Here is a 12,203-nt window from a genome sequence, read left to right on the forward strand (position 1 = left end):
TTTGTATATGGATTTCCCCCCCTCTATGTGGATCTGGAGTACCTGTCTGGAGACATAAGTTGGTAACTTTGAATAACCACAACGCTTTCATTTCACGTTTAACACGTGAGTGCAAATTTTATAGAATTTCCAGCATTGATATTATCTGTTGGAGCAGACATATTGCACTATTTTGTGTTTTCACTTTCTTTTCCATATCCTGATGTGATTTGCACACCTGTTTCTCCTTCGTTTGCTGATTGAATATGGTTTGAATTCTGCGTCGGGAGCTGCACTCATTAAGGATAGTATATCATTTGTGTTACTTTGATTTATTAGTAATATTATTTGCGCTTGTTCTTTTCTCACAATTGACAAAACATATATGCTAATAAGTATAAATTTTAAATACTTCAATAATATTTTATTGGTTATTTAATTAAACCCTTTGGCCAAAGCATTATATGTTTTGTCAATTGGATGTAGCATTGGGCTCCCTTGTCTTTTGTTTTATACATTTGCCATGCTCAGTAGCACTCCTTTTGACATACATACATACATACACGATGTGGTGGGTGTTGGGATTTGAGCTTGCTAGGATGTTTGTGTTTTATTCTGGCAATACCAAAAGGCATACAAATACACAAGTAGAAGGTACCCTCACCAACTGGGGGCCTGAGGGGAAGACACTAACCTCAACTAGGTGCAGGGGCCTGCTTCAGAAAGGCTTACCCTGTCCGCTTCATGTCCCGGTAACTCAACGTGTTATTCTCACAATAGTAACTTTGAAAACCCTGCCACGCAAGTCTCAGTGAGACTCAGAAGATCTTCTGGTACAATGATCGACAGCGCTCCACACATAGGCCTCGATGCCTATCTTTTCTATGGAGCACGGAACGTCGACCAATCAGAGTACGGATCTAGATGGTGCAGCCAATCACAAGCCGGAGCCTCGACTTGCTGCACCAATGGAGTGGGCGTGCTTAGGTGCTTAGTCCCGCCTCATGATGATGAGAATGCCGGCAAGTGGGAAATTTGAACTGGTAAATAGAAATCGCGCCTACTGTCTCCGTCCAGGCAACTGCTTCCCTGGCTAGCCCCGTACCTCTAGCTGGGTAGGCACCAGTCTGCAGAGAACAAAGGCTCTACCCCAGAGACCATCCCCGGACCTGATCCTCCGCCCTTCCCCGCTCACCAGATGTCCCGACACCTAGCCGCTCCCAAACTTTGCTTTGAACCGGCATTTCTATGCAAGTAGCTATGCTAAGTGAGTTAGAGAGTCTGCTGCACAGAAAAAAATACACAAAATCAAATTTCTGGCTAGCTGGGGGGACATACCATTACTGGGAATAAAAGTGCTTTTCATATAACATGTTTTACGTTCCCTGTTCCCCCAACATATACACAGATTGTCCCCTTCCACATCACACAGCGATTATGCTCTTTACTGGAAGGGGTTACACCACACAGAATGTACCGGCCATATGATAAACCTTTATTGTGTGAGGCCAGCTACCCCTACCGTCCCACCCCTAACCTCAAGTTCTTACTCTAAAACCCCTACCCTAAATCCTGTTAAAATAAACCCCTTACCCAAAACAGTAATAAAACTAACATTAGAAACGACTGGTGGCAGAGGGTCCCAATGTGGCCTAATGACGGAGGTCAATTGGTCGCGGCGAAACTTTTCCGATTCAAAGCCAGGTGAGGCTACACACAGCTTCAGCATAATGGGGAACACTCATTTTATTAGAACCAACAGCATGGAGATATAAAACATTAAGAACATTGTTTTTTAATATACAACTACAATAAGAATGATACAAATAACCTGCATTTACAAAGTTATTCAGTAAGTTGCCTGGCTTTAGAGAAAGGTCTCTCCCCTGTATGTGTCCTCTTGTGTGTGTTCAGGCTGGATAACACACTAAATCCCTTCCCACATTCTCCACATACATACGGTCTCTCCCCTGTGTGTGTCCTCTTGTGTCTGTTCAGGCTGGATAAGTAACTAAATCCCTTCCCACATTCCCCACATACATACGGTCTCTCCCCTGTGTGTGTCCTTTTGTGTGCATTCAGGCTGGATGACACACTAAATCCCTTCCCACATTCCCCACATACATACGGTCTTTCCCCTGTGTGTGTCCTTTTGTGTATGCTGAGGCTGGATAAGTCTCTAAATCCCTTCCCACATTCCCCACATACATGCGGTCTCTCCCCTGTGTGTGTCCTCTTGTGTTTATCCAGAATGTGTGACTTACTAAATCCCTTCCCACATTCACCACATACATACGGTCTCTCCCCTGTGTGTGTCCTTTTGTGTGTGTCCAGGCTGGATAACCGAATAAATCCCTTCCCACATTCCCCACATATATACGGTCTCTCCCCTGTGTGTGTCCTTTTGTGTGCGTTCAGTATGAATAACTGACTAAATCCCTTACCACATTCTCCACATACATACGGTCTCTCCCCTGTGTGTGTCCTCTTATGTTTGTTCAGGCTGGGGGACGCACGAAATCCCTTCCCACATTCCCCACAAACATACGGTCTCTCCCCTGTGTGTGTCCTTTTGTGTGTGTCCAGGCTGGATAACCGAATAAATCCCTTCCCACATTCCCCACATACATGCGGTCTCTCCCCTGTGTGTCTCTTCATGTGTGTGTTCAGGTTGGACAAGCCACTAAATCCCTTTCCACATTCCCCACATACATGCAGTCTCTCCCCTGTGTGTGTCCTCTTGTGTGTGTTCAGGCTGGATAAGTCAATAAATCCCTTCCTACATTCCCCACATACATGCGGTCTCTCCCCTGTGTGTGTCCTCATGTGTGTGTTCAGGTTGGATAACTGACTAAATCCCTTCCCACATTCCCCACATACATGCGGCCTCTCCCCTGTGTGTGTCCTCGTGTGTGTGTTTAGGTGGGATAAGTCAATAAATCCCTTCCCACATTCCCCACATACATGTGGTCTCTCCCCTGTGTGTGTCCTCATGTGTGTGTTCAGGTTGGATAACTGACTAAATCCCTTCCCACATTCCCCACATACATACGGTCTCTCCCCTGTGTGTGTCCTTTTGTGTGTGTCCAGGCTGGTTAACTGAATAAATCCCTTCCCACATTCCCCACATACATGCGGTCTCTCCCCTGTGTGTCTCTTCATGTGTTTGTTCAGGGTGGACAAGCCACTAAATCCCTTCCCACATTCCCCACATACATGCGGTCTCTCCCCTGTGTGTGTCCTCTTGTGCGTGTTCAGGCTGGATAAGTCAATAAATCCCTTCCCACATTCCCCACATACATGCGGTCTCTCCCCTGCGTGTGTCCTCTTCTGTAGGTTCTGGTCTGATAACCAAGTCAGACTCTTCCCACTTTCTCCAATATCTTTTCCTGTGGCAGCTGCTAATATATATCTTTTGGAATGAGAAGCAGTAACATTGTTTATTAAGTGACTTGACTGGTTGAAAGATGCATTTTCTGTCATATTTATTGGAATGTTGCAAGATTGTTCTGTCCTCATTTTTTCCATATACTCATTTGGGTGTTTGAACTTCAGATGTGTGAGGAGGGAATCCTGACTGCTAAAAGCAACCTTGCAGTGTTGGCATGGGTGGATTATTGGTGCTTGACGTTGTACTAGACGAGACAAAAAAATCAGTTACACAAACTCCCTTATAGCCAATTTCTTCGTATCAGACGAAATTGTGTAAACATTGATATCTATAAGGAACAGTCACAAGTTCTTATTGAACGTTTTAGGCAAAAGGGATATCGAGAGGAGCTCATTACTGATTCCTATCTAAGGGCATTAAATAAAAATAGGGAAACATTACTTAAAAAGAATAAAAACACAATAATGTCACATATAAACAGGGTATTTATAATGGGTATCAGGAAAATAACAACCTTGCAGTTGAGCCCATTCCTCTTGAAAGTGCTACTACATCAAAACAAGAGACGCCTTACTTTGTTACTCAGTTTAACAAGTCACACAATCTCATCAAGAGGATTCTGTCAAAACATTGGCACATCCTACTTATGGATCCCATTCTAAAAAACTTCCTTTAAAAAAACCCACCTATTGTTTAAAAAAATTCTCAAACGCTTAAAACAATCCTTGCCCAAGTCTATTAAAGGGTACCAACAAACCCGTTAAAAAAACATTTGAGGGACACACTGGGAGTGGTCGGCAACCATAGATGAGCTAGATGTAAGATTTGCCCAAAGATGTTAACACATAAAACTTTTACATCACATGTTACTGGGCTTGAGTATAAGATCTCAAATTATATTGATTGTCTGTCCACGTATGTAGTTTACATACTGCAGTGTAGCTGCGGTCTACAATACGTGGGCAGAACTAAGCGACATCTTAAGTTGCGTATTATGGAGCATTTAAGCAATAACATTAATATTCCTAAATTGGAAGGAACCTCTAAACGCCTTACTCACCTACTTGCTCATTTTAAAAATGTACATGAATGTAATACAGTAGGAATACCGTATATGGGAATAGAGAGAATTATGGGTAACATCAGAGCAGGAGACCGGGGCCTCCAAATTGGCAAGAGAGAGCAATTTTGGATTTATACTTTACAATCCAAATACCCGGGAGGTCTTAATGACTATATTGAGCTCACCCCCTTCCGGAGATAGGTTATCACTGTGCAGTGATCACCTACTTCATTCATTCAAATGGTTATCTTTTTTATTATTTTCTTATCTCTTATTATGTCCTTTTTCTTTTGTTCATTTTTTTAATCATTTTTGTTTAATTGTTTTATTGATTATGATTGATTATGTAAGTTTGTAGCACCCTATATAGGTGGCCTTATTAGTGCTCTTTTTAATTACTACTAAACATTATTTTAATGATTTTAATACATTATTACAATTCTAAGTAGTAGAGTGCTTATATGCTCCCACTTTTTTATTGTTATATATATATATATATATATATATATATATATATATATATATATATATATATATATATATATATATATATGTATATATATACTAGCTGATATACCCGGCGTTGCCCGGAGGCAGGGAGGGGGGGCGTGAAAGGCAGGGGGTGGGGCGTGAAAGGAGGGGGGGCGTCAAAGGCAGGGGGGCGTGGGAAGAGGAAGGGTGGGAGTGTGGGAAGAGGAAGGGCGGGAGTGTGGGAAGAGGAAGGGTGGGAGTGTGGGAAGAGGAAGGGTGGGAGTGTGGGAAGAGGAAGGGTGGGAGTGTGGGAAGAGGAAGGGTGGGAGTGTGGGAAGAGGAAGGGTGGGAGTGTGGGAAGAGGAAGGGTGGGTGGGATGGAGTGTGGGAAGAGGAAGGGTGGGTGGGAGGGAGTGTGGGAAGAGGAAGGGTGGGTGGGAGGGAGTGTGGGAAGAGGAAGGGTGGGTGGGAGGGAGTGTGGGAAGAGGAAGGGTGGGTGGGAGGGAGTGTGGGAAAAGGAAGGGTGGGTGGGAGGGAGTGTGGGAAGAAGAAGGGTGGGAAGAAGAAGGGTGGGTGGGTGGGAGGGAGTGTGGGAAGAAGAAGGGTGGGTGGGAGGGAGTGTGGGAAGAAGAAGGGTGGGTGGGAGGGAGTGTGGGAAGAAGAAGGGTGGGTGGGTGGGAGGGAGTGTGGGAAGAGGAAGGGTGGGTGGGAGGGAGTGTGGGAAGAGGAAGGGTGGGTGGGAGGGAGTGTGGGAAGAGGAAGGGTGGGTGGGAGGGAGTGTGGAAAGAGGAAGGGTGGGTGGGAAGAGGAAGGGTATGGGTGGGAAGAGGAAGGGTGGGTGGGTGGGAAGAGGAAGGGTGGGTGGGTGGGAAGAGGAAGGGTGGGTGGGTGGGAGTGTGGGAAGAGGAAGGGTGGGTGGGTGGGAGGGAATGTGGGAAGAGGAAGGGTGGGTGGGTGGGAGGGAGTGTGGGAAGAGGAAGGGTGGGTGGGAGGGAGGGAGGGAGTGTGGGAAGAGGAAGGGTGGGTGGGAGGGAGGGAGTGTGGGAAGAGGAAGGGTGGGTTGTGTGGGAAGAGGAAGGGTGGGTGGGTGGGAGCGTGGGAAGAGGAAGGGTGGGGTGGGTGGGAGGGAGTGTGGGGAAGAGGAAGGGTGGGGTGGGTGGGAGGAAGGGGTGGGTGGGTGGGAGGGAGTGTGGGAGAGGAAGGGTGGGTGGGTGGGAGGGAGGGGAGTGTGGGAAGAGGAGGGTGGGTGGGTGGGAGGGAGGGAGTGTGGGAAGAGGAAGGGTGGGTGGGTGGGAGGGAGGGAGTGTGGGAAGAGGAAGGGTGGGGTGGGTGGGAGGGAGGGGAGTGTGGGAAGAGGAAGGGTGGGTGGGGTGGGGGGAGTGTGGGAAGAGGAGGGTGGGTGGGAGTGTGGGAAGAGGAAGGGTGGGTGGGTGGGAGGGTGGGAGTGTGGGAGGGAGGGGTGGGTTGGGTGGGAGGGGAGTGTGAGAAGAGGAAGGGTGGGTGGGTGGGAGGGAGGGGTGTGGGAAGAGGAAGGGAGGGAGTGTGGGAAGAGGAGGGGTGGGTGGGTGGGAGGGAGTGTGGGAAGAGGAAGGGTGGGGTGGGTGGGTGGGGAGGGAGTGTGGGAAGAGGAAGGGTGGGTGGGTGGGAGGGAGTGTGGGAAGAGGAGGGTGGGTGGGGTTGGGAGGGAGTGTGGGAAGAGGAGGGTGGGTGGGGGGGAGTGGGGAGTGGAGGGTGGGTGGGTTGGGTGGGTGGGGGGGAGTGTGGGGTTGGGAAGGTGTGGGTGGGTGGGGTGTGTGGGAAGAGGAGGGTGGGTGGGTGGGAGGGTGGGAGTGTGGGAGAGGAGGGTGGGTGGGTGGGTGGGAGGGGGGAGTGTGGGAGTGGAGGGTGGGTGGGTGGGTGGGAGGGAGGGGAGTGTGGGGAGAGGAAGGGTGGGTGGGTTGGGAGGGAGGGAGTGTGGGAGAGGAAGGGTGGGTGGGTGGGAGGGAGTGTGGGAAGAGGAAGGGTGGGTGGGTGGGAGGGAGGGAGTGTGGGAAGAGGACGGGTGGGTGGGTGGGAGGGGGGTGTGTGGGAAGAGGAAGGGTGGGGTGGGTGGGAGGGAGGGGAGTGTGGGAAGAGGAGGGTGGGTGGGGTGGGTGGGAGGGAGTGTGGGAAGAGGAGGGTGGGTGGGTGGGAGGGAGTGTGGGAAGAGGAAGGGTGGGTGGGTGGGAGGGAGGGAGTGTGGGAGAGGAAGGGTGGGTGGGTGGGAGGGAAGGGTGGGTGGGTGGGAGGGAGTGTGGGAAGAGGGAAGGGTGGGTGGGTGGGAGGGAGTGTGGGAGAGGAAGGGTGGGTGGGAGGGTGTGTGGGAAGAGGAGGGTGGGAAGAGGAAGGGGTGGGTGGGTGGGAGTGTGGGAGAGGAAGGGTGGGTGGGTGGGAGGGAGTGTGGGAAGGGTGGGTGGGTGGGAGGGAGTGTGGGAAGAGGAAGGTGGGTGGGTGGGAGGGAGTGTGGGAAGAGGAAGGGTGGGTGGGGGGAGTGTGGGAAGGGATGGGTGGGTGGGTGTGGAGGGAGGGAGTGTGGAAGGGAGGGTGGGTGGGAGGGAGGGAGTGTGGGAAGAGGAGGGTGGGTGGGTGGGAGTGTGGGAAGAGGAAGGGTGGGTGGGTGGGGTGTGGTAAGAGGAAGGGTGGGTGGGTTGGGAGGGAGTGTGGTAAGAGGAAGGGTGGGTGGGTGGGAGGGAGTGTGGTAAGAGGAAGGGTTGTGTGGTAAGAGGAAGGTGGGTGGGTGGGAGGGAGGGAGTGTGGTAGAGGAAGGGTGGGTTGGGTAAGAGGAAGGGTGGGTGGGTGGGTAAGAGGAAGGGTGGGTGGGTGGGTAGAGGAGGGTGGGTGGGTGGGTGGGAGGGAGGGAGTGTGGTAAGAGGAAGGGTGGGGTGGGTGGGTGGGAGGGAGGAGTGTGGTAAGAGGAAGGGCGGGTGGGTTTGAGGGGTGTGGGAAGAGGAAGGGCGGGTGGGTTTGAGGGAGTGTGGGAAGAGGAAGGGCGGGTGGGGAAGAGGAAGGGCGGGTGGGAGGGAGTGTGGGAAGAGGAAGGGGGTTGGGAGGGGTGTGGGAAGAGGAGGGGGGTGGAGGGAGTGTGGGAAGAGGAAGGGGGGTTGGGGAGGGAGTGTGGGAAGAGGAAGGGCGGGTGGGTGAGGAGTGTGGGAAGAGGAAGGGCGGGTGGGTGGGAGGGAGTGTGGGAAGAGGAAGGGCGGGTGGGTGGGAGGGAGTGTGGGAAGAGGAAGGGCGGGGTGGGAGGGAGTGTGGGAAGAGGAAGGGGGGGTGGGAGGGAGTGTGGGAAGTAGAAGGGCGGGTGGGAGGGAGTGTGGGAAGTAGAAGGGCGGGGGTGGGAGGGAGTGTGGGAAGAGGAAGGGCGGGTGGGAGGGAGTGTGGGAAGTAGAAGGGCGGGTGGGAGGGAGTGTGGGAAGTAGAAGGGCGGGGTGGGAGGGAGTGTGGGAAGAGGAAGGGCGGGTGGGAGGGCGGAGTGAGGGAGGGGAAAGGGCGGCGTGGGGTGGGAGGAGTGTGGGAAGAGGAAGGGCGGGGGGTGGGAGGAGTGTGGGAAGAGGAAGGGCGGGGTGGGTGGTAGGGAGGGTGTGGGAAGAGGAGGGCGGGTGGGTGGTAGGGAGGAGAGTGGGAAGAGGAAGGGTGGGTGGTGGGGAGGAGTGTGGGAAGAGGAAGGGTGGGGAAGAGTGTGGGAAGAGGAAGGGTGGGTGGGTGGGAGGGAGGGGTGTGGGAAGAGGAAGGGTGGGTGGGTGGGAGGGAGTGTGGGAAGAGGAAGGGTGGTGGGTGGGTGGGAGGGAGTGTGGGAAGAGGAAGGTTGGTAAGGGTGGGTGGGGGAGGGAGGGAGTGTGGGAAGAGGACGGGTGGGTGGGTGGGAGGGAGGGAGTGTGGGAAGAGGAAGGGTGGGTGGGTGGGAGGGAGGGAGTGTAGGAAGGGTGGGTGGGTGGGAGGGAGTGTGGGAAGAGGAAGGGTGGGTGGGTGGGAGTGTGGGAAGAGGAGGGTGGGTGGGTGGGATGGAGGGAGGGAGTGTGGGAAGAGGAAGGGTGGGTGGGTGGGAGGAAGGGTGGGTGGGGGGGGTGTGGGAAGAGGAAGGGTGGGTGGGTGGGAGGGGTGTGTGGGAAGAGGAAGGGTGGGAAGAGGAAGGGTGGGAGTGTGGGAAGAGGAAGGGTGGGTGGGTGGGAGGGAGTGTGGGAAGTGGAAGGGTGGGTGGGGTGGGAGGGAGTGTGGGAGAAGGGTGGGTGGGTGGGAGGGAGTGTGGGAGGGAGTGTGGGAAGAGGAAGGGCGGGTGGGAGGGAGTGTGGGAAGAGGAAGGGCGGGTGGGAGGAGTGTGGGAAGAGGAAGGGCGGGTGGGAGGGAGTGTGGGAAGAGGAAGGGCGGGTGGGTGGGAGGGAGTGTGGGAAGAGGAAGGGCGGGTGGGAGGGAGTGTGGGAAGAGGAAGGGCGGGTGGGAGGGAGTGTGGGAAGTAGAAGGGCGGGTGGGAGGGAGTGTGGGGAAGTAGAAGGGCGGGTGGGAGGGAGTGTGGGAAGAGGAAGGGCGGGGTGTGGGAGGGAGGAGTGTGGGAAGAGGAAGGGAGGCGTGGGTGGGAGGAGTGTGGGAAGAGGAAGGGCGGGTGGGTGGGAGGAGTGTGGGAAGAGGAAGGGCGGGTGGGGTGGTAGGGAGGAGAGTGGGAAGAGGAAGGGTGGGTGGTGGGGAGGAGTGTGGGAAGAGGAAGGGTGGGGAAGAGTGTGGGAAGAGGAAGGGTGGGTGGGAGGGAGGGAGTGTGGGAAGAGGAAGGGTGGGTGGGTGGGAGGGAGTGTGGGAAGGGTGGGGTGGGTGGGAGGAAGGGTGGGTGGGTGGGAGGGAGTGTGGGAAGAGGAAGGGTGGGTGGGTGGGAGGGAGTGTGGGAAGAGGAAGGGTGGGAGGGTGGGAGGGTGTGTGGAAGAGGAAGGGTGGGAAGAGGAAGGGTGGGTGGGTGGGAGTGTGGGAAGAGGAAGGGTGGGTGGGTGGGAGGAGGGAGTGTGGGAAGAGGAAGGGTGGGAGGGAGTGTGGGAGGGTGGGTGGGTGGGAGGGAGTGTGGGAAGAGAGGGTGGGAGGGTGGGAGGGAGGAGTGTGGGAAGAGGAAGGGTGGGTGGGAGGGAGTGTGGGAAGAGGAAGGGTGGGTGGGTGGGAGGGAGGGAGTGTGGGAAGAGGAAGGGTGGGTGGGAGGGAGTGTGGGAAGAGGATGGGTGGGTGGGTGGGAGGGAGGGAGTGTGGGAAGAGGAAGGGTGGGTGGGAGGGAGGAGTGTGGGAGAGGAGGAGTGGGTGGGTGGGAGTGTGGGAAGAGGAAGGGTGGGTGGGTGGGAGTGTGGTAAGAGGAAGGGTGGGTGGGTGGGAGTGTGGTAAGAGGAAGGGTGGGTGGGTGGGAGTGTGGTAAGAGGAAGGGTGGGTGGGAGGGAGTGTGGTAAGAGGAAGGGTGGGTGGGTGGGAGGAGTGTGGTAAGAGGAAGGGTGGGTGGGTGGGAGGGAGTGTGGTAAGAGGAAAGGTGGGTGGGTGGGAGGGAGTGTGGTAAGAGGAAGGGTGGGTGGGTGGGTAAGAGGAAGGGGTGGGTGGGTGGGAGGGAGGGAGTGTGGTAAGAGGAAGGGTGGGTGGGGGGTGGGTGGGAGGGAGGGAGTGTGGTAAGAGGAAGGGTGGGTGGGAGGGAGGTGGAAGGGAAGGGGGGTGGGTTGAGGGGTGTGGGAAGAGGAAGGGCGGGTGGGTTTGAGGGAGTGTGGGAAGAGGAAGGGGGGTGGGAAGAGGAAGGGGGGTGGGAGGGAGTGTGGGAAGAGGAAGGGCGGTGGGAGGGAGTGTGGGAAGAGGAAGGGGGGGTGGGAGGGGAGTGTGGGAAGAGGAAGGGGGGTGGGTGGGAGGGAGTGTGGGAAGAGGAAGGGGGGGTGGGTGGGAGGGAGTGTGGGAGGATGGAGGGTCGGGTGGGAGGGAGTGTGGGAAGAGGAAGGGCGGGTGGAGGGAGTGTGGGAAGAGGAAGGGCGGGTGGGAGGGAGTGTGGGACGTAGAAGGGCGGGGTGGGAGGAGTGAGGGAAGTAGAAGGGGGGGTGGGAGGGAGTGTGGGAAGAGGAAGGGGGGGTGGGGGGAGGAGTGTGGGAGAGGGAAGGGGGGTGGGGGGGAGGAGTGTGGGAAGAGGACGGGGGGGTGGGTGGGAGGGTGTGGGAAGAGAAGGGCGGGTGGGTGGGAGGAGTGTGGGAGGTGTGGGAAGAGGAAGGGGGGTGGGTGGGAGGAGTGTGGGAAGAGGACGGGCGGGTGGGTGGTGGGAGGAGTGTGGGAAGAGGAAGGGGTGGGTGGTGGGGAGGAGTGTGGGAAGGGGGGTTGGGGAGAGTGTGGGAAGAGGAAGGGTGTGGTGGGGGGGAGAGTGTGGGAAGAGGAAGGGTGGGTGGGTGGGGAGGGTGTGGGAAGTGGAAGGGGTGGTGGGTGGGGAGGAGGAGTTGGTGTGGGAAGGGGAAGGTTGGGGGGGTGGGGGGGGAGGAGGTCGTGTGGAAGAGGAAGGGTGGGTGGGTGGGGAGGAGGAGTGTGGACGAGGAAGGGGGGTGGGTGGGAGGCGGAGTGTGGGAAGAGCAGGGTGGGTGGTGGGGAGGAGGCTTGTGGGAAGAGGAAGGGTGGGTGGGTGGGGAGGAGGAGTGTGGGAGAGGAAGGGTGGGTGGGTGGGGAGGAGGAGTGTGGGAAGGGGGTGGGTGAGGGTGGGGAGAGGAGTGTGGGAAGAGGGGTGGGTGGGTGGGGAGGAGGAGTGTGGGAAGAGGGTGGGTGGGTGTGGAGGAGGCGTGTGGGAAGCGGGTGGGTGGGTGGGGAGGAGGAGTGTGGGAAGAGGGAGGGTGGGTGGGGAGGAGGAGTGTGGGAAGGAGGGTGGGTGGGTGGGGAGGAGGAGTGTGGGAAGAGGGTGGGTGGGTGGGTAGGAGGAGTGTGGGAAGAGGGTGGGTGGGTGGGGAGGAGGAGTGTGGGACGAGGGTGGGTGGGTGGGAGGGAAGAGTGACGGTGGATGGGTGGGGAGGAGGAGTGTGGGAAGAAGGGTGGGTGGGGAGGAGTGTGGGAAGAGGAATCCAGGGTGGGTGGGTGGGGAGGAGTGTGGGAACGAGGAAGGAGGGTGGGTGGGGCGGAGTGTGGGAAGAGGAAGGGTGGTGGGTGGGGAGGAGTGTAGGGAAGAGGAAGGGTGGGTGGGTGGGGAGGAGTGAGGGAAGAGACGGGTGGGTGGGTGGGGAGGAGTGTGGGCACGAGGACGGTGTGGGTGGGTGGGGAGGAGTGTCTGGACAGAGGACAGGAGTGGTGGGATGTGGGAAGAGGAAGTGTGGGAAG

The 12,203-nt window shown here is 56.2% G+C and overlaps 1 protein-coding gene across 3 annotated transcripts in view; it reads right to left on the bottom strand.

Moving 5' to 3' along the window:
- Positions 1 to 1,717: 1,717 nt before the first annotated feature.
- The window catches only part of LOC142485323 (uncharacterized), a 13,224-nt gene continuing 2,738 nt past the window's right edge, over positions 1,718 to 12,203 (bottom strand). For all 3 annotated transcript variants that reach the window (XM_075584374.1, XM_075584373.1, XM_075584372.1), the window contains one exon: positions 1,718 to 3,614. In XM_075584374.1, coding sequence (XP_075440489.1) covers positions 1,825 to 3,614 — 1,790 coding nt within the window. In that variant the 3' untranslated portion in view covers positions 1,718 to 1,824. The remainder of the gene's footprint in view (positions 3,615 to 12,203) is intronic.

Source organism: Ascaphus truei, unplaced genomic scaffold (genome assembly GCF_040206685.1).
Source record: "Ascaphus truei isolate aAscTru1 unplaced genomic scaffold, aAscTru1.hap1 HAP1_SCAFFOLD_556, whole genome shotgun sequence".
Classification (NCBI taxonomy): domain Eukaryota; kingdom Metazoa; phylum Chordata; class Amphibia; order Anura; family Ascaphidae; genus Ascaphus; species Ascaphus truei.